Raw genomic sequence first — 22,166 nt, forward strand, 5'->3', positions numbered from 1 at the left:
CGGAAATACCCGCTCTATGTTGGGTCTGCTGTACTACGCAGGAGCAGGAGACTTGCGCCTGCATAGTAGAGCGGGCCGACAGAGATCGGGTATTTCTTCCTATCTCAGAGCGGAGAGTGGATACTGCGCTGGAGCCGGGTAGGTAAATATTTACATGCCCGCTGTTCGGAGGGGCACAGCGAGACTGCCGTGGGACACAGGAGGACGGGGGAAGCTTCCCCCTACTGAGTTGAGTACCCCCCAGGGGAACTTTTTGTAGTTACAGAGTTTAAGTACCAGCGGTCTCTGCCCCTTTAAGTACCAGAGACCGCTGGTACAGAAACGGCGGAATCCAGGCGAATCACCGCACATACCCGCCACAACCGCCCTCACCGCCACACGTCGGGAGCCTGGGCCACCCACTCTGCCGTCTCTATGATGGCAGAGTTCCTGTGAGCCAGCCAGGAGCCGCTTTCATTGGCTCCTGACCTTGTCTTTCAATGTAAGCCAATGGGAGTTGCTTACATTGAAAGACAAGGTCAGGAGCCAATGAAATCGGCTCTTGACCCGCTCACAGGAACTCTGCCATCATAGAGACAGGCAGAGCGAGTGAGCTGTGACGGGAGATGGCGGAGATTCAGCAGCGAGATTGGCAGGAGCGACGAACACAGCGGATGCGAGCAGTGGCAGTGAATTGAAATCTACGCCCTGGCAGTCATTAAAATAGGGCTTAGATTTCAATTAGCGCAGTCCGTAAGTAGTTAACCTCCTCAGTGGTAATCACGAGTTCAGCTCAGGGTGGAAAAAACATGCCAGGAGCAGTATCCCCGACCCCGAGCTGAACTCATGGTAGCTGCTGGGTGGTCTGTGCAGGGCAATGCACGCAGAGGTCGTTTTAACTCACCTCCCGGGGGATCCCGACTTCGGCCGCCATTCTTATTCCTCTCCTCCGAGGCTCTGCTTTGAGGGTCTCCAGGAGAGTTTCCTTGCTGCACCTTGGTGTTAAGTTGGCGTTGTGTTAGCGGTGGGGTGTCTGAGGCCTGTGGGCTCGTGGCGGCCATGTTAGGTCTCTCGGCTTCTGCGAGCCGTCTCTCCAACGGCCTTAAGAATCGGGTAATTCTTGACGGATTGTGCCGGGATGGAGTCTGCTTAGTCTTCCTCTTCTTGGATGATCCCATGTGAGGGGAATTGTGCGGAAATATATCTTTTGAATGCTGTAGAAGAGTGTAACGGCGGGAGCTCCAAAAACTTGCGTCCTCACTCCGCCATGTGCAAGCCACACCCCCCCTCCGAGGCTCTGCTTACCCCTGGTGAGATCGCCGTCTGTCATTACAGCTCCACCAGGAGGACGGAGGGAAAACTGCAGCGCTGGATTCCAGGGACGTGAGTGAGTGCTGGGCTGCAGATCTCTCAGCGGTGTGATTTTTTCCAGGTTTTAAGATCTAAAAGCCTGCAAAAAAATTGCACCGTGTTTAGACCCTAAAATCCGGAAAGAATTGCCAAGAGGGTTAAAATATTTAAATTTGACCATTGCTTTATCTCTTATAATCCTGTATACTGTTGTTTACAGTGGTTTATGTTGCAATGCTTTGGTTCATTCTTTGAAGCTAAAAAGTGGTACACAAAAACAAACATGATTTTTTTGCTTATTTGCTTAACCACTTGAGGACCCACCCTTTACCCCCCCTTAAGGACCAGCGCTGTTTTAGCTGATCTGTGCTGGGTGGGCTCTGCAGCCCCCAGCACAGATCAGCGTGCAGGCAGAGAGATCAGATTGCCCCCCTTTTTTCCCCCCTATGGGGATGATGTGCTGGGGGGGTCTGATCTCTCCTGCCTGCTGTGGGTGGCGGGGGGGGGGCACCTCAAAGCCCCCCTCCGTGGCGAAATTCCCCCCCTCCCTCTCCTACCTGCTGCCCCCGGGAGATCTGGGCTGCACAGGACGCTATCCGTCCTGTGCAGCCTGTGACAGGACGTCCCCTGTCACATGGCGGCGATCCCCGGCCACTGATTGGCCGGGGATCGCCGATCTGCCTTACGGCGCTGCTGCGCAGCAGCGCCGTACAAATGTAAACAAAGCGGATTATTTCCGCTTGTGTTTACATCTAGCCTGCGAGCCGCCATCGGCGGCCCGCAGGCTATTCACGGAGCCCCCCGCCGTGATTTGACAAGAAGCAGCCGCTCGCGCGAGCGGCTGCTTCTTGATTAATTAAGCTGCAGCTGGCGACGCAGTACTGCGTCGCTGGTCCTGCAGCTGCCACTTTGCCGACGCACGTTATGAGTGTGCGGTCGGCAAGTGGTTAAATACGACTATTTTGAGAGTTTTAGAAGACTGTTACATACAGTATCTCACAAAACTGAGTACGCCGCTCACGTTTTTGAAAATATTTTAATATATCCTTTCATGGGACATCGCTGAAGATAAGACATTTTGATACAATGTTAATTAAGCTCAGTTCACACATAAATCTGTACATTTCCAGTCCAGTCTAGTTTCCTATTAGTTTAACCTTACCGGAAATGTACACCTTTTATGTGTTAACACACCCATAGAACACTGATGCAAAAATGTTACAAAACTGACAGGACTGGACTGGAAATGTACAGATTAGAAACACATACAAGACTGATACCAACAGAAAATAAGCAGACCGCACTTCTGTGCTGTCTGCGATAATCCTAGGCAGGGAGATGCGTTCCCCCATATAGCCTATGGGGATCGCATCTGACCCGGGAACAAGCTGGACCACATCGGACCATCATATCTGATCCTTTTTTTGTCCGCTCTCTGCTCATTGCTAAATGGACAGTGAACACCTCTGTGCCTGCGCAATGCTACTGCGCAGGTGCAGAATGCTTTCAGCCATGGGAGCGCGACAGGGGGGGGGGGGGGTTCGCACGTGGGCAGACTGCGCTTGCACCAACTGGCCAAAGATAACAGGGCTTCTACCGGAGGATCCAGGAGGCTTTGGACGGCGGCGTGGGAGTGATCTGTGCGAAGGGGGATGGAGGAAGCCCCAGGTATGTATAAAACTCTTCCCTCTTTTTGTCTCGGCTAAATTCAGTAGAGGAAAGATTTTATAGTGGGCAAACATTGACTAAATCATTTATAAATATATATTGTAAACATTAACTGTAGCCTAAACATAACCTAACCCTAAGAGAGTCAGAGGTCCATAAGCAATTCACTTTTTCTCCTGACTTTAATCCAATAATAATAATTTTTCTTCTCTTTAAAATAACTTTTCAGCATGTATTTTCTTGCTTTCTCATAGCATAAGGCATTTTATTGACAAATTATAAACGTATCAACTAGGTGAAGACTCGGGAGAAAAAGGCAATTGCATATGGGTCAGAAACCCTTACATTAAAGAACACCTGAGGTGAAAATAAACAAACGAACTAATAAACGATTGTATCTATCTTCCTTCCCCTCAAAATGACTTTTTGAGATATTCCACATTTTTATTCTATGTTTAAATCTACTTTTTAAGTTTTAACAGTTTTTTTGTTTTTGCTCAATGACACATTCATTAACATATGCCAGAGCTAAAACCTATGAACTATTAAAAACTATGAAAGTATTTTATAGTTGGAATTTCTTATCAGAGAGGGCCACACTGTAGTCACTTCCTGTTTTGTAACTATTATATTTTTTATTAGATAGCACTGAAGTAGTGACACTTTGATACAGCATAAACTTCAAAAGAACTCAACACACAGCTATTAACTAATTAATGCCTGTCCATTGGTGCATAATTTGGGTGCCCCCATCCCCCACCACACCCTAAGTTCTTCTTCAATTGTCTTGTATTGCAAAACATTTTTTTAAATGTCCGTTTTGCACTAAAAGTGCAAAAACAGGATGTTTTAAGATGTCCATTTTTGCATTAACTAGTTAATGTCTTGACCAATGGCAACAAAAGTGCGCACACCCCTAAGTGAAGAATGTCAGAATTGTGCCAAAAGTGTCAATATTTGGATCATCCGTCATTATTTTCCAGCGCTACCTAAAAGGACAACTAAAGTAAAAAAGAATATGGAGGCTGCCATATTCATTTTCTTTTAAATAATACCAGTTGCCTGACAGTCCTGCTGATCCATTTGGCTTATTCAGGGTCTATGGCTAAAAGTATTAGAGCCAGGAGGCCGCAATAGCAGCATAGGGGGCGATATACAGGCTGGGAACGCGAACAATCACTCGCGTTCCCATGCCTGTCGGCCGGTGACGGCCAAACCGGAAGTGTTCGCCGGCGGGTGCAGAAGCATCGGAGCGGAGCTGCGAGGGCACCGATCGGCTGCAGGGGGCTGAGGGAAGCTCCAGGTGAGTTCATCTCATTTTTTTCCGTGGCTTTAGGTTCACTTTAATGTTCCCTTTAACTCTCTTGGACATGAAGTTCAATAGAGCTTCACAGGTTTCCACTGGAATCATCTTCCACTCTTCTATGACTAAGCTAGTGGATGTTAGAGACCTTGTGCTCCTCCACCTTTTATTTGAGTATCCTCCACAGATGCTCAATAGGTTTTAGGTCTTAAGACATGCTTGGCCAGTCCAGCAGTCTCAGTTTCTTTACCAAGGCACTGGTTGTATTGGAGATGTGTTTGGGGTTATCATGTTGTGGCATGCCATATATGGTCTAAAGATGAACATGCTGATCCCCCATCACTTCAATGTCTGCAGCAATGCTGCCAGTGCTAATATGTCTATTTGCAAAAGGCAACTTCTGATTATGACACCAAGCACATGCATCCAACTTCTTCGGCCGACCATGGTGAGGCCTGTTCTGAGTGGACCCTGTCCTTTTAAAACGCTGTACGGTCTTGGTCACAGTGCTGCAGCTCAATTTCAGGAAGTCGGTAATCTTCTTGTAGCCTAGGCCATCTTTCTGTAGGGCAACAATTCTTTTTTAAGATCCTCAGAGAGTTCTCTGCCGTAAGGTGCCATGTTGAACTTCCAGTGATCAGTATGAGAGAGTTTGAGAGCGATAACACCAAATTTAACACACCTGTTTTCCATTCACACCTGAGAATTTGTAACAATAATGCATAACATGACCTCGGGGAGGGAAAATGTCCAACTGGGCAGAATTTTAACATTCTTCATCTAGGAGTGTATTCACTTTTGATGCAAGCGGTTTAGACATTAGTGGCTTTGTGTTCAGTTATTTTGACAGGACAGCAAATTTAGACTGTTACACAAATTGTACACGAACTACTTTACATTGTATCAAAGTGTCAAATCTTAAAGGGACACTGAGCAGTGCATACAAATTAAAATCCTCACTTATACCTGGGGCTGCCTCTAGTCCCCATAGCCTGTTTCTAGGTTTCTAGGCGTCCTCTGGGTCCCCTCTGTAGTCCTGCTGTTGGCTCTGTTAAGCTGGCAATTTTGGCTGAAGTCATAAGCAACTACACCTGCGCGGCCCATCCACACACCCAACTCTATCATGCGCCTGTGCAGTAGCAGTTGCCCATGACTTCAGCCGAAGTCGCTAGTCTAACGAAGCCACCTTTAGGATGCCTTAGGCAAGTGCAGATATTATTATTATTATTATTATTTAGTATTTATATAGCGCCGACATATTACGCAGCGCTGTACAGTATATACATATCTTGTCACTAACTGTCCCTCAAAGGAGCTCACAATCTAATCCCTACCATTGCCATATGTCTATATTATGTAGTGTAAGTACTGTAGTCTAGGGCCAATTTTTAGAGGGAGCCAATTAACTTATCTGTATGTTTTTGGAATGTGGGAGGAAACCGGAGTGCCCCGAGGAAACCCACGCAGACACGGAGAGAACATACAAACTCTTTGCAGATAGTGCCCTGGCTGAGATTCGAACCAGGGACCCAGCGCTGCAAGGCGAGAGAGCTAACCACTACGCCACCGTGCTGCCCATATTCATAGTTACATAGTTATTTGGGTTGAAAAAAGACATACATCCATCAAGTTCAAGCAGAAAACAAAGTACAACACCAGCCTGCTCCCTCACATATCCCTGTTGATCCAAAGGAAGGCGAAAAACCCTTACAAGGCATGGTCCAATTAGCCCCAAAAGGGAAAAATTCCTTCCCGACTCCAGATGACAATCAGATAAAATCCCTGGATCAACACCACTGGGCATTACCTAGTAATTATAGCCATGGATGTATTTCAATGCAAGGAAAGCATCTAAGCCCCCCTTTAAAGGCAGATATAGAATTTGCCAAAGCATTCCACATCTTAATCACTCTTACTGTAAAGAACCCTGTCCTAAATTAATGGCTAAAACGTTTTTCCTCCATGCGTAGATCATGTCCTCTAGTCCTTTGTAAAAGGCCTAGGGACAAAAAGCTCATCCGCCAAGCTTTTATATTGCCTAACCTTTCTTGGTAAGTGAGACCTTCCATCCCCATCTGAATTTTGTTGCACGTCTCTGCACCTGCTCTAAAACTGCAATATCTTTTCTGTAATGTGTTGCCCAGAACTGAATTCCATATTCCAGATGTGGCCTTACTAGAGAGTTAAATGGGCAATATTATGCTAGCATCTTGAGTTTTTATTTCCCTTTTAATGCACCCCAAAATTTTATTAGCTTTAGCTGCAGTGGCTTGGCATTGAATACGATTATTTAACTTGTTGTCGATGAGTACTCCTAAGTCCTTCCCTGAGTTTGATGTCCCCATCTGTATCCCATTTGTTTTGTATGTGCTAGACCATAGACCTGAATTGACTAACTGCGCAAGTATGCAGAGCTCGAATAATGGGCAGATTACACACCTTGCATTTAAAACAGGTACAGTATTATAAGCTTGTAAATAGTGATGGACGCAAAACTGAAAAAATGTACCTTTATTTCCAAATAAAATATTGGCACCATACATTGTGATAGGGACATCATTTAAATGGTGTAATAACCGGACCAAATGGGCAAATAAAATGTGTGGGTTCTAATTATGGTAGCATGTATTATTTTAAAGGCATAGGTAGAAGAGATCAGCAGCACCATGTAGATGTATTTAAGCTCTTTATTGCATAAAGATAACGCCCAGGGACAGCGACAGATGCTGTTTCGGAGACAAGCTCCTTCCTCAAGCTGTATAGGCTCACTCAAAAGAGATAACAAACACAAAGGCATTTATATACAGTTTCAATAGGGTCACATGGACCAATCAGATAACATCACAATACAAAAAAGCATGAATATCCAATCACAGGGCAAAGCATAATGAGAGGACCTAATGGGGAACAGATATGTAAATCAGCAGCCGTTATCACAGCATGATTTAAAAAGGGTCATATCCCTAATGGCCAATCAGCACTTACCAAGTCAGGAGGACCTGATGGGAAACCACAGCACTGTCATAACGCTCCTCCCAATCTCCCAGAGGGCAAAGCGAGAAGCGTACTGCCGAAAACCGGAACGAATGACGTCATACGCTTCTATGCGATAAAACGTCCTAACAATGCGTAAAACGTACGAGTAAGATCCTCAACAGCATCCATGCGTAAAAGCGTCCTAACGAAGCGTAAAAACGTATGCATAAAGTTAAATGCGGAACCATACAAAATAGCCGCTATGCCGAACGCAAAAATACGCAAAGTGACGCGTAAAACGCATATAATGCAGAACATGCTGACAAAGTCAGCACCGTAAATCATCAAACGATGACCAAAAGCAAAAAATGCTAGTGCTGTGGTAAAGTAAGGCTGAGTGTGCCATAATAGATAACCACCCTTACAGATAAATCGTTGTATTAGATGTAAAGAATACAATAACAATAAAGAGACCCACACATCAAAAAACAGCAACTCCCAGTATACTCAAAGTGTAACCCACAAGGGAAACAGACATAGCTGGACTCGGCAGTCAGCACACCACTTTTTTAAAGGCATAATGGCTGAAAACTGAGAAATAATGCATTTTTTCCATTTTTTTCTTAATATTCCTGTTAAAATGCATTTAGAAAAAAATAAATCTTAGCAAAATGTACCACATAAAGAAAGCCTAATGGGTGGCAGAAAAAAAAGAAGATATAGATCAATTTATTGTAATAAGTAGTGATAAAGTTATTGCCGAATGAATGGGAGGTGAAAATTGCTCGGATGCATAAGGTGAAAAACGACTGAAGGCTGAAGTGGTTAATGAGTTTTGCAGTCATAATTACAAAACTTAAAGTTTTAAACACTCGGATTTCACCATTTTGCAAGAGGTTCTATTAATCTTGTACATAGCTTTAAGCAAACATTGTGCCACATATGAACATGATGCAAGTCGTGTAATACAATTTTACAAGTCTAATGTGGTGAAGGGAAAACTCTGTCCAACGTGCTAAACTGCAATTTTATGTTACATGAAGGAGATTATTATTATTTATTGTATTTATAAAGCGCCAACATATTTCGAGGCGCTGGACATTGATTTACGTTACAGACAATATTTAGGGGTGACATACAGCAAAATGACAATACCGGAATAGAAGAAAGACCAGATCACACAGCACAGTATGAGTACAAGGTAATGCTTAGTCACTGGATGGAGCATGGAGATTAGGCAAGGTAGGTTCACTCAGATGCATAGCATGGGTGTACAGTAATGGAGGTGCATGATCAGGTTGGACACAAAAGGAGGAGGACCCTGCCCAAAGGCTTACAATCTAGAGGTTGCCATATCATTTCCACTACAGGAATTCTATTCATTTCCACTACAAGTTTCAAATTAAGCAGATGTATTCAGCAAAGGACACATCAGTAAATGAAATACAGTACATTAAATACATTAAACCATAGCAACCTTTCAAATGCAGTGTGTGTCTAATGTGAATATACCTGAAGTGAGAAGTACATGGTGGCTGCCATATTTATTTACTTTTAAACAATACTGGTTGCCTGGCAGTCCTGTTGATCTCTTTGGTTAGAGAATCTCTTTGGTTGGAGTAGAGAATCACACACTTGAAACCATCATGCAGCTAATCCAGTCAGTCTTCAGTCAGAAACATCTTATCTGCATGCTTGTTTCAGGGTCTATAGCTAAGAGTATTAGAGGCAGATGATTGGCAGGACTGCCAATATTTTATTTCTTAGTTGTACTACTCGTACAATTCATTATATCATAAGTTTATTTTCACTTCAGATTTTCTTTAATGCTCTTTATTCTCTTACTTCCCATCCTGCTTTGCAATGTAAAAGCAGCAAGCCTACATTTAGCAGCCATAAATGAATGGTGCCTGTAGGATGTCTGGAAGTTTGGACCTTGTAACAGTTAAGATGTTGGGGAAAAAATAAAAAGATTATTTAGATCTTCATGAACCAACACAGATGTTTAACAGTGTTTATAACAACAGGTAGAGAGGTGACATCTTAGGTTTTGTTCCTACATGGAGTAGATAGCGCTCATTTGCTAAACTACAGGAAGGAAGGACTAAGTCGAGGTGTCCACAGCATCCATGGATTAATCATGTAACTTAGGAAAAGGATGTGGCAGGTAGCCTGACAGTACTTTAACTGCTGTGTGCATTGGAAAAGGCTGGAATGCCATATGCCTTTATGCCATACTTTAAAGGTCAATTGCACTAACAGCATACCTGTCTTCTTTGGACTCCTCCATTTTCCTGCATGAAGAAAAGGGTTAAGGTAAAATACACCTTCTCTAGACTGATCTAGGACATCCCTTTTGTGGGATATACAGCTGCTGCCTTCCTCTTTGATAAAAATGGTTCATGACCCTCTCACCACTAGATGGTGCACTGGCAAAATGAGCAGTCTTTCCATTATCCTGAATAATAAAGGAATTCTGGACATCTTCTGTTTACATTTCTGTTTCATTCTTAAATGCTGTTGTAAAATACACTATTGGGGGCGCCCTATATTTTAATATCAGGTGTATATATATTTTAGGAGTAAAAATGATCTTACCTCCTTAAAGGAAAAACCACTAGGGTAGGTATACGTTTTGTTATTCATTCATGCACTAAAAATACAATGTGTTTCACGGGTGCTGGCCTGCTTCTTCAGGTCAATACAAAAAGTGCCTTAACTGAAGTATCCATGTTTGTGAGTGCCTCTTACCGTGGATCATGCCAGGGCTTAAATGTATGGCGTTCCTTTTTTCTAAATGGTGCAGAACAGAAACAGACAAATTAGTGCTACAACGTTTAAGTCACACCATTGCCTTCTACCGTTCTAAAAAATGCCCTTTTTGTTCAGCTGGAAAGCCTACTACTGTAGACTAAAACCAGGAGCAACCCCTGCAACTGTGATGGATTTCCTCCAATCAAGGGGGCCATCTTTCAGATTAGGTGTTTTTAAAGGATACCCGAAGTGACTTGTGACATGATGAGATAGACATGTGTATGTACAGTGCCTATCACACAAATAACTAGGCTGTGTTCCTTTTTTTTCCTTTCTCTGCCTGAAAGAATTAGACATCAGGTATGTAAGTGGCTGACTCAGTCCTGACTCAGACAGGAAGTGACTACAGTGTGACCCTCACTGATAAGAAATCCCCCTTTTTATCTCTTTCTTGCTCTCAGAAGCCATTTTCTGCGAGGAAAGTGTTTTATAGTTGGAATTTCTTATCAGTGAGGGTCACACTGTAGTTACTTCCTGTCTGAGTCAGGACTGAGTCACCCACTTACATACCTGATGTTTAACTCTTTCAGGCAGAGAAAGAAAAAAAGGAACACAGCATAGTTATTTGTGTGCATGGCACTGTACATACACATGTCTATCTCATCATGTCACATGTCACCTCGGCTATCCTTTAAGGCTACCCTTGTTTTGGGTGTGAAGATCACTTGTTTTATGACCCTTGCAATATGGGCCCTTAGGCCGTGAGGGTCACCAAGGGCTGGCAAAGGGTATGGACATTAATGGGGGCCCCATCAAAGTGTTGCAGGGGGCCCCATGATTTGTACTTATGCCCCTGCTAGAAAGCGTAGCTTTTATCAAGAAAATATTTATCAGGCACTCAGGAGAGTATATAATTACATAAAGGATAGGTACGCCATACATGCATTTACCCTTTAGCCTCAACCTCAGGGTTTGTTTACATCTGTGCAGAACTGCTGGAAGCCAGACATTGCCTATGGTTTCATGATGGAAAGTGAAATGTAAAAGAGAAGAGACACATAATATGCTTCTTTATCTAACAAATTACACTTTGTACCCTTTATAATAGTGTGATTTCTTTCCAGAGTGGTAGACTGTCTGCGTGAGACCTCATCATGTTTGGACATTTAACGAGGGACAAAGGAAAGCTCATAAGCAATTGGGATATTGGAGAACCCAGTTAACTTTGGCTTGACGTCAGCATTAGTAAACGTCGTCTTTGAGGTCAGCTTGAAGTTCTGTAAGATGGTAGTGAGAAACAGGAAGAGCTCCATCCTAGCCAGACCCTCGCCAGCACAGACCCGTTTTCCTAGTCAATTTAAAAAGGAAACCTTGGTTAGAAGGAAAACAAAATCCTTATTTCAAGACTAAACATATGGTAGATGTGCTAAAAACTGCATATGACTCCTCTCTTTATTTTATTCCTCACATACATGCCCTAACCAGCTCCTGTCATCTCCAACTCAAAATTATATCTCGTATCCAACAATTTCTCCCTCAGAACACAACTAAAATGTTAGCACATACTTTTATAATATCTAATTTGGACTATTGTAATATACTGCTTTGTGGACTACCAACTAACACACTGGCACTGCTCCAATCTGTACTGAACTCGGCTGCTCATTTCTTTCATCTTTCTTCTCATTTTTCCTCTGGTGCCCCTCTCTGTCAAGCCCTTCATTGGCTGCCAATTAGGATCTTAACCCTAACCTACAAAGCTCGCCACAGTCAGAGAGACTGTGGCAAGCTTTGTAGGTTAGGGTTAAGATCCTTGTTAGGGAGAGACCCTTGTTCATCTCCTCTGTAGTTTCCAGATACCAGCCCAACCATAATCTCAGTTCTGCACACAACCTTCTTTTGTCCTCTCTAAAATCACCTGCTCGCATTCATGTATAAAAGAGTTATCACGTGCTTCACTCCTCCTCTGAAATCCTATTCCACAACACATCCATCACTCTCCAGCTTCTGAAATCTTTAAACGTTCCACAAAACTCATTCTTTCTGACATGCATACACTCTAACTTAGGCCATTCCCCCTTTGACCTCTGACCAAGTTGTACTCCTTACTAGATAACCTTAAAACACACTGCCTCTATTTGCCTGTCTATTTTGTATCAATTTGTATTTTATATATTAGTGTATACCATTGTCTGTATTATGTATCCCATGTTTTTTTTTCTTATTTTGTACAGCACCACGGTATATGTTGGCACTTCATACATTATTATTAATAATAATAATAATAATAATAATAATAATACTAAATAATGTCTCTTCAGTAGATATTAAGCTAGGCTGTCATAGCACTGGTGCTGAAACAATGATACGGGAAATATGTCAGCCAATATTGTTAGTATACATTTTTGATATTAGCTTGCTTCGGCTTTTGTTTAGTTTGAAATCAGTTAGGGCCCATTTCCACTAGTGTGGAAACCGGGCAGAATCCACAGTTTCCCCGCAGGCAAATCGGAAACTCTGCCATAGGAAACAATGGCGCCGCCGTCTGTTACCTTAGCGATTTGGCTGACATTGCCATCAGTTTCCATGCGGGAGGCTGCGAATGGCATGGCTTATGGGATTCGTCAGCGTTCCTGCAGACGAGGAAGTGCCGCCTTGCGTCTCCCAGCCGCGCGCGACACTAGTGGAAACGGGCCCTTAACGTCCAAACTACACATATATTGAACTGCAGTATACCTACAGTATCTCACAAAAGTGAGTAAACCTCTCACATTTTTGCATACAAACTGGGCATATTATGCCATACAGCATCATCAGATCTACCCCACAGAAATGATAATAAACTAGGATAGATGTTGTTTTTAGTGTTTACTGTCAGATTTAAGAGAAATATGAAGTGAAAAAATAAAGGAGTATTTCTGCTTGTTTCCATCTTTACTGTTTCTCTGTGATGCCGAAAGTGACATCACTTCTGCCCTTTTTTTTTGTCATCCCAGCTAAGTGTGTTCATCCCCATGTAAACCCTTTAAAACACATTGGGGAAGGGGGGCGGTGTTTAAGTTATTTTCTGGCCATAGTGTCCTTTTCTTATGTGAAATGGGAAGTTTCTGTTATTTGTATATTGATATAAAAGACTTCCCACAATCCTTTTGGCACTGCACAGTTCTGCAGAGGCACATGCACCAGGTAAAAATAAAAATAAAAATTAGGGGACGTATAGGAACCAACTTTAGAAAGAAAGGGGTTTACATATACTGTATATTTGTGGCACTAACTATTTGTAGGCATTTTTTATTTTTGGATGTTACATCCCCCTTAAATATATATATTCACTGTATATAAGTATCGTATGTTGTTATTGCAGGTTATAGAAGGCATCAGGAGTCTCAAGGTATCTAAAGGCCAGACGGGTTGGTACTGGTTAGGGTCAGGGCCCCATGCTCAATGGTGACTAAAGTAACATAGTGAACAAGAGGTTTGTAATGCTTTGGTAAAGGCAGGCATGCTGTTCTTTTTTTTATTTTTCTCCCGCTACTAAATAGTCAGCCCATAAGAGATCTATATGCATGACAGATGTATACCTGTGGAGAATGGAACAAAAGCATCTGGTGCCTTAAGGCAGCCATTGTCATCCAGGAAATGACCAGGGTCGAACTTTTCTGGGTTTTTAAAAAAGTCAGGATCTCTCAGGCACCAGAAAAGCATTGGATATACATCAGTACCCTGTTTAAAAGATAAACCGATAGTGAGTAATGAAAACAGCTAGGGCATCCTATTATTATTAGCATTGGTGTACATTTAAATCTTCAAGCAGGTGATCCATTAAACTAGCAGCTGGGTTACTGATTTGGTGATTTGGTACTCCCAGTTGTCACAACTAACATACATGATCAGCATAAAGTTCAATTTCAACATACATAAAATGGAGTGTAGAGCCTTCCCTTGATTTAACTTCAGTGGACTTGTGTCCCCCAGTGCTTCCGCAAACAGACGGCTTGGTACTGTACAGAGTCATCCATCTTCGGAAGCACTCGGTGACACAAGTCCCGAGGCATATTTGACCAGTTGGTTGTATACCTGCAACATGGTGACAGCGCTGGAACAAAGGAATCTTGGGACGATGTCAGGGCCAGGCCGAGGCAGAAACGAGAGAGGCTTCGGCCTCAGGGCGCAGTGTAGGAGGGCACACACAACTCACTCAGCTATCATTCCTCTATTGTGTTTGAAGCAGAGATTAAGGTTTTGGCGGGGAGGGGGGGGGGGGGGGAACCCTGAGGTGCCTCTTAGTCTAATAGCAATCAGTGTGTGATGGCTGGGGTGGGAGGAAGGGAGGGGCGCACTTTGGTGTCTCAGCCTTGGGTGCTGGAGGACCTTGTCCTGGATCTGAGGCCCGGGAAGGCTCTCCAGGACCCAGAGCCTTCCCTCTACACATTTACTTTGAATTAATGATTCCAATGGCTTGTTATGTCACAGTATCAGCTTAAAACACTAAGAACAACGTGTCACTGAAGTGGAAGCTTGAACTGGTTACCTTCGGTATGGTGTATCCATGGAATTCAATATCTCTTACTGGAGTATGTGGAAGATTCAGTGGCAACACATCACTAAACCTTTGGATCTCATGAATCACAGCATCCATGTATGGCATCTTGCTTCGGTCCTCAACACTTGGAAGCCGGTTGCTTCCAATCACTTTATCTATTTCGTTATGCAGCTTCTCTGTAAGACAAATATGTTGCAGGCCTTCATATGTCTTGACCTTTTTTTACCTAACGTCTTACGTACGAAGGTTCTGATGATAGTTCCTATTCCACTTTAGCAGTGAATCGACTTCTTTCCTTCCTGTAGTTAGGCTTTATTAGAAATGGAAGACAAAGGGAGCGCTGAGTGTTTGCTTAGAGCAGGGGTCTCAAACTCAATTTACCTGGGGGGCCGCAGGAGGCAAAGTCAGGATGAGGCTGGGTCGCAAAAGGGATTTCACAATTGCGGCGCATCGCCGCCTCTGCCCGCCCCTCTCACACTTCCTTCACAGAGAGGGGCGGGGAGAGGCGGCGATCCGTGCGACGATTGACGTCAGGAGGGGCAGAGCTGAAGCTGAAAGCTCTGCCCCTTCCAGGAAATGCCGGCGGATTGCCCCCCGGGCGATTTGGGGGCTCTGCAGCCCTCGTTTAGCAGTGGGGATGCGGCGGATTACTTGGGAGCACTGAAGCGAACTATAAGGAAGCTTTTGCCGGTGAGGGCCACAAAATATTGTATCGAGGGCCGCAAATGGCCCGCGGGCCGCAAGTTTGAGACCCCTGGCTTAGAGGAATAAATGCTGATCTAATGTCAAAACTTGATACACACCCTAATATGTTTTAAAGCATGGGTCCCCAACCTGGGGGCCGCGGCCCCCTGGGGGTCCTTGGGCAGATTTCTGGGGGGCCGCGGCTTCTCCCCCTCCCCCCGCGACCGCCGCTCCTGTTACCTTATGAGCGGGCGGCCTCTTCCTTCCTTATATTCCTCCAGCCACGGCTCTCCTCTTCGCAGCATGTCGTATTACAGCAGCGCTTCCTGCGCGGCTGCTGTAAGGAGCCAAAGGAGCCGGGACAGCGGTTCCCATGGTAACAGTGATGCGTATCGCCGCTACAGGAAGCCGATACCCCGCCTCCTTCCCTTCCTTACAGCAGCCGCGCAGGAAGCGCTGCTACAATACGACATGCTGCGAAGAGGAGAGCCGCGGCTGGAGGAATATAAGGAAGGAAGCGGATGCCTGCTCATAAGGTAACAGGAGCGGTGGCCGCGGGTGGGAGAGGGCACCTCTGCTAGCTACACTGGGGAAGCTATACTGGGGTAATTACTGGCTACACTAGGCTAACTGTACTGAGCTAACTGTACTTGCTACACTGGGCTAACTGTACTTGCTATACTGGGCTAACTGTACTTGCTACACTGGGCTAACTGTACTTGCTATACTGGGGTAACTATACTTGCTATACTGGGCTAACTGTACTTGCTATACTGGGGTAACTATACTAACTATATTGGGGTAACTATACTACCTAACTAACTATACTGAGGCAACTATAGTCCTTATACAGGGGCAACTGTGTTAGCTACTTATACTGGGGGCAATACCTACTTACCTATATACTACACTCAAAATCAGGGAAAAGAGGGGGGCTGCCACCGCCACTAACCACGCCCCCCCCCCCCCCCCCCCGGGGGGGCCCCAGAGAAAAGTTTGGTTGGGATAGTGGGCCCCGGGCTTAAAAAAGTTGGGGACCCCTGTTTTAAAGGACGAGTACCAAAAGTACATTTGATGCTAGCCTGTTTTTGTGTGTAGGAACGGTTAACAGATGACACTAGTCCTTTCCTTTTGTCATTACTGGCTCTGCTTGTACCTAAATACTGGTTACTATACAGTATGTGTTCCTGGTAGAACCCATTTTATAGTGATAGGGGGAACTTCCATATTGTCAGTTATTTCTAATTTTGCACATCCTTTATTAATGCTGGTGTATTTTAGTAAGGCTCATTTACAGTAGTCAGTGAGTTGACAAGCATGAATAAAAACTTATTAATGGGTGTGAATGGGTTTATGAGTTTCCATGCATTTCCATGAGTTTTAACTCCTGGCAAGTTGAAATGCACTGCTCAGCAACTCACTGTTGTAGTGTGAATGATAAAATAAAAGTCTATGGACTTTCATGTTCCTTTGTAAAATACACACAATGACCTCAATTCACTAAGCTTTATCAAACACTTTGTCGAACGTTTGATAATTTACCACATGGGTAAAATCTAATTTTGAATTCACTAAGGTGTAATACAGGGTGAGCCATTTATATGGATACACCTTACTAAAATGGGAATGGTTGGTCATATTAACTTCCTGTTTGCGGCACATTAGTATATGTGAGGGGGGAAACTTTTCAAGATGGGTGGTGACCACAGTGGCCATTTTGAAGTCTGCCATTTTGAATCGAACTTTAGTTTTTTCAATAGGATGAGGGTCATGTGACACATCAGACTTATTGGGAATTTCACAAGAAAAACAATGGTGTGCTTGGTTTTAACTAGGGATGGGACGAATCCACAATTTCTTCTAATCCGAATCCGGATCCGAATCTAAAAAGGTTCTCGAATATCTCGAACCTTTCGAATCCCGAATCTAACGAATCCTGCACATACGAATTGTGCGATCCGTGGTATAGTTGCCCGCAGTATAGGTACCCAGGCATAGGTAGCGAGGTAAAGGTGCCTTCAGTATAGCTAGCTAAGTATGGGTGCCTTCAATATTGGTAGCTTATAGTATAGGTAGCAAGGTATAGGGGCCTGCAGTATAGGTAGAAAGGTATATGGGCCTTCAGTATAGGTAGCAGGGTATATGGGCCTTCAGTATAGGTAGCAGGGTATATGGGCCTTCAGTATAGGTAGCAGGGTATATGGGCCTTCAGTATAGGTAGCAGGGTATATGGGCCTTCAGTATAGGTAGCAGGGTATATGGGCCTTCAGTATAGGTAGCAGGGTATATAGAGGCCTTAAGTATAGGTAGGTATGTAGGTAGGTATAGGGGCCTTTAGGTAGGTAAAGGGACCTTCAGTATAGGTAGCAAGGTATATGGGCCTTCAGTATAGGTAGCAGGGTATATGGGCCTTCAGTATAGGTAACAGGGTATATAGAGGCCTCAAGTATAGGTAGGTATGTAGGTAGGTATAGGGGCCTTTGGGTAGGTAAAGGGACCTTCAGTATAGGTAGCATATAGGTAGCAGGGTATAGGGCCTTAAGTATAGGTAGGTATGTAGGTAGGTAGGTAGGTATAGGGGCCTTTAGGTAGGTAGGTAGTTAAAGGGACCTTCAGTATAGGTAGCAGGGTATAGGGCCTTAAGTATAGGTAGGTATGTAGGTAGGTAGGTATAGGGGCCTTTAGGTAGGTAGGTATAGGGGCCTTTAGGTAGGTAAGCACGTATAGGGGGCCTTTAGGTAGGTAGGTGAGTAGGTAGGTAGGTATAGAGGCCTGTAGGTAGGTATAGTGGCCTTTAGGTAGGTAGGTAGGTAGGTATAGGGGCCTTTAGGCAAGTAGGTACGTATAGGGGGCCTTTAGGTAGGTATAGTGGCCTGTAGGTAGGTAGGTAGGTAGGTAGGTATAGTGGCCGGTAGGTAGGTAGGTATAGTGTCCTGTAGGTAGGTAGTTAAAGGGACCTTCAGTATAGGTAGCAGGGTATAGGGCCTTAAGTATAGGTAGGTATGTAGGTAGGTAGGTATAGGGGCCTTTAGGTAGGTAGGTATAGGGGCCTTTAGGTAGGTAGGCACGTATAGGGGGCCTTTAGGTAGGTAGGTATAGAGGCCTGTAGGTAGGTATAGTGGCCTTTAGGTAGGTATAGGGGCCTTTAGGTAGGTAGGTATAGGGGCCTTTAGGTAGGTACGTATAGGGGGCCTTTAGATAGGTATAGGGGCCTGTAGGTAGGTAGGTATAGTGGCCTGTAGGTAGGTAGGTAAGTATAGTGGCCGGTAGGTAGGTAGGTAGCCCCCCCCCCCCCGTGCCTCCTCCGCTCACCCCCAACGGCCTCCTACGCTCACCCCCACTGCCTCCTCCGTCCCCCGTGCCTCCTCAGCTCACCCCTGCATAAGTATCTACTCGCCTGTCCAGTGAAGCGCAGAGCGGCAGACCTCGTCGTTGCTTCTCGGTTCCCTCTAGTGGCCGGACCGGCTTTTACTGATGACGTCATTGTAAAAGCCATCACTAGAGGGAACCAGGAAGTCAGCGAGAGGTCTGCCGCTCTGCGCTCCGCTTTGGATAGGTGAGTTGATACAAAGTATGCAGGCGGGCGGAGGAGGACGAGTGCGAGCGGCGGATGCGCGGCGATGCAGCGTCGGGATTCGGCGGATTCGTAAAGTGGAAAATGGCGTCGGGATTCGAATCCACGAATCTTGAATATTTCCCAATATTCGAGGGATTCGTGAATTCGCCGGATTCGTCATCCCATCCCTAGTTTTAGCGTAACTTTATTCTTTCATGAGTTATTTACAAGTTTCTCTTTGTTTACAGCCATTGACATGTCGCCAAGATTAACATGTGAGGAGTGGATAGAAATTGTGTTGATGTCTGGTGAATGCAGTAACCGGGTCATTGCAGCAGATTTCAATGCAAGACACCCTATGAGACCACCCATCCTATGCTACAGTTAGCAAACTGCTTGCTAAGTTTCGTGAAACTGGTTCAGTTTTGGATTTGCCAAAATGTGGACACATGAAATCTGTCACTAATGAAGAAACATCAGTGGCTGTCCTAGCTTCATTCAGCAAATGCCCACAGCGTAGCACTCGCTGCATGTCACTGGAGAGTGGCATTAATCGAACATCCCTTTGGCGTATGTTAGCTACTCAAAAATGGCACCCTTACAAACTCCAGCTACTGCAGCAACTCGACGAGGATGACCCAGAACGGTGCACTGAATTTGCAGAATGGGCAAAACAAAAATTGGAACAGGACCCTCAGTTTACGCAGAATATTTTGTTCAGTGACGAGGCAAACTTTTATGTTAATGGTGAAGTTAACAAACAAGACCCACCGCTATTGGTCTGACACTAACCCACATTGGATAGATCCCTCCAAAACTGTTGGAACAAAAAAATTGATGGAATCGTATGGTATCATGTGGTATATGGGGTACAAAAATAGTGGGGCCATTCTTAATGAAAACCTCAAGGCCACTGTATATGCGAAATTGCTACATGATTATGTGTTTCTCTCTTTATGCACTGAAGCTGGCAAGTTCCCTGAGTTTTTCCAGAAAGATGGTGCACCACCACATTATGGGTGTCAGGTCCGAGCATTCCTAGCTGAACAGTTTCCCTTAAAGTGGATTGGTCATTGTGGACCAGTTGAATGGACCCCAAGGTCTCCCGATCTGACCCCCTTAGACTTTTATCTTTGGGGTCATCTGAAGGCAATTGTCTATGCTGTGAAGATACAAGATGTGCAGCACCTGGATGCACACCACTGCTCAACTGTTGTCTCTTGGAGCACACATCTGCTTAGTTCTGCTATTTGGGGGCCCCATACCTACCTAATTACTGTAATGTAACTCATAATATAACAGCTAAACTACCTATATGGCTCACCTTCAGACTTGAGTTTCACATGCCTGGGTTATAACACACAAATACAGAACATAGATAAGCCTCCTCTATCAAAATAAGTACAAAGTAAACTTGCGCTCAACAAGATGGTAATGGCCCTTTAGATTATGCCCCAGGTGCTGCTCTCCTAGACTGGATGGAGCCAGTTGCTGGTTAAAACAAGAGGGTGGGGGGAGACAGAGAGCGCTCCAGTGGTGCATTAACTCAGATGTAAAATATCACACACTTTAAAAGTTACACTTACAATAATGATGATGATGCTGCGCTTTGCTTATCAATCCTCCAGTGGAGTACCTCAGCCTAATCCTGCCTGGCCAGGGCGGGAGGTGTAGATGGTATTACAAGAGGACGTCCGTCTGGGGGAGAGAGCTGTGCGCTGTAGCTACTGTCTGACGTCACTACCGGTTTCGGCGTTAGTCCACGCCTTCCTCAGGTGACGTTCGCCTCAGACAGTCCAGTATACATAGATTTGCCCTCATGGCAACTGTTGCCAGGGGGCGGTTTTAAAATTCACAAAACTTTATTAAGACTTTTTTGTAAAAACAAAGACAAACTTCCACCGTCAAGTGGATAACTACAATGTAGCTTCAATTCAACTTGTATATTTTATAAAAACATGGGCGCAAAGCTAATTAAACCTAACCCCCTGTTCCTTAATAGTTACAGTTGGGGTACAAGCCCATTTTAAAAAGAATCGCTTACTACTAACTGACTGAGCAAACCGCTCACACCACCGGTCTGCACAGCGCCGATGTAATAACTAATCAGACATTGATGCAGACCTAAATGTAAAAACAAAGAGGTTCCTCTCTGTAAGTGCACCAACTGTGTGCATAAATTATGGTTATAAAACATAGCACCACTTTGCGAAAAATCATTTTCAATGGTGGGTGTAATTGGAAAAATTATTTCCCATATATATATGTGTATGCTCTGCTAAAGGAATAGATTAATAAAATGATTTCTATGTAAGCCAATTACCAATGTGCATTTCATCCACTATGAACAAAAATCAGATCTTGCTACAGGCATAATTTCATATGTGAAACTTCTTCTCCTATATTCCGCTTCACCTATGAGCTTGCTGACTGAATGCTCACTTTGCGCTTCGTCTATGGTCAATAAAATCAATAAAATCAGACCTTACTGCAGGCAAATTTTCTTATATCAAATGTCTATTCTGCCGTGCTGTTGTGCCTTTTAATCTACCTGATCTGAGAGCTACCAATAATTAATACAACATCCGAAATGCCTGTGGGCACGGAATTACCGTGCCCATGACGTACTTCACCAAGAATAACGGCAATCAATCGTCAATTCATTCATATGCCCTGACGGTGACAATTTTTATATCAATGTGCAAACTACTTATATATGGATAACAAATATATGTTTCTCTCTATCCTGGTATATGCCACTGGCACAGGGGTTCAATTCAGACCCTACTGCAACTAGAGTTCAGCTCATACCGGTAAATGGTCACTGCAAACATGCCGAAGGTCAATATCACTTTTGGACAAATATCATAATACCTAATTCATAATCTACAGTAAAATATTGGCCATCTTGTAGTTGAAAAGTGTGCACATGTGTATGTATAGGTCCGGAAACACTCACACACCTGCGCACACCTCACAAACTGTATCCAAATACAACACTAATACCTGCTGTCATCCATAATGCACCCTTTGTTACTGGCAACACAATCAAAGGCTCAGCACTCAGAGCTGCCTCGGTGCACTTCCATCCTAACAACCTCAAACAGATACACCTCCCAAACTGCAACCTCAATATCCTACAGATGGTCACCAGTTCTATGCCTTAATCTCATTTTTCTAGGACCGTCCAGTGTGTCAACAGGGCCCTGTTTACTTCCCTTCTGGTTACACACAGGAGGTGGATTCAGGTTATGAAACTTTGAACCTCTAGATCGTCATTTAGCCCTCTTGGGGATAGTGTGTCCATTCTAAAGATCCAGTAGACTTCCCTCTCACATAGTCTTTTGTATCTC

General features: G+C 44.2%; 1 protein-coding gene across 1 annotated transcript in view; it reads right to left on the minus strand.

Annotated features, from left to right (window-relative positions):
• Positions 1-10,702: 10,702 nt before the first annotated feature.
• LOC137528995 (cytochrome P450 2G1-like) overlaps positions 10,703-22,166 on the minus strand; it is a 52,740-nt gene continuing 41,276 nt past the window's right edge. Inside the window, exons 7-9 of the mRNA XM_068250848.1 lie at positions 14,562-14,749; positions 13,612-13,753; positions 10,703-11,378 (exon numbers count right to left, since the gene is read on the minus strand). Coding sequence (XP_068106949.1) covers positions 11,197-11,378; positions 13,612-13,753; positions 14,562-14,749 — 512 coding nt within the window. The 3' untranslated portion in view covers positions 10,703-11,196. The remainder of the gene's footprint in view (positions 11,379-13,611; positions 13,754-14,561; positions 14,750-22,166) is intronic.

This window comes from Hyperolius riggenbachi, chromosome 8 (assembly GCF_040937935.1).
Source record: "Hyperolius riggenbachi isolate aHypRig1 chromosome 8, aHypRig1.pri, whole genome shotgun sequence".
NCBI lineage: Eukaryota > Metazoa > Chordata > Amphibia > Anura > Hyperoliidae > Hyperolius > Hyperolius riggenbachi.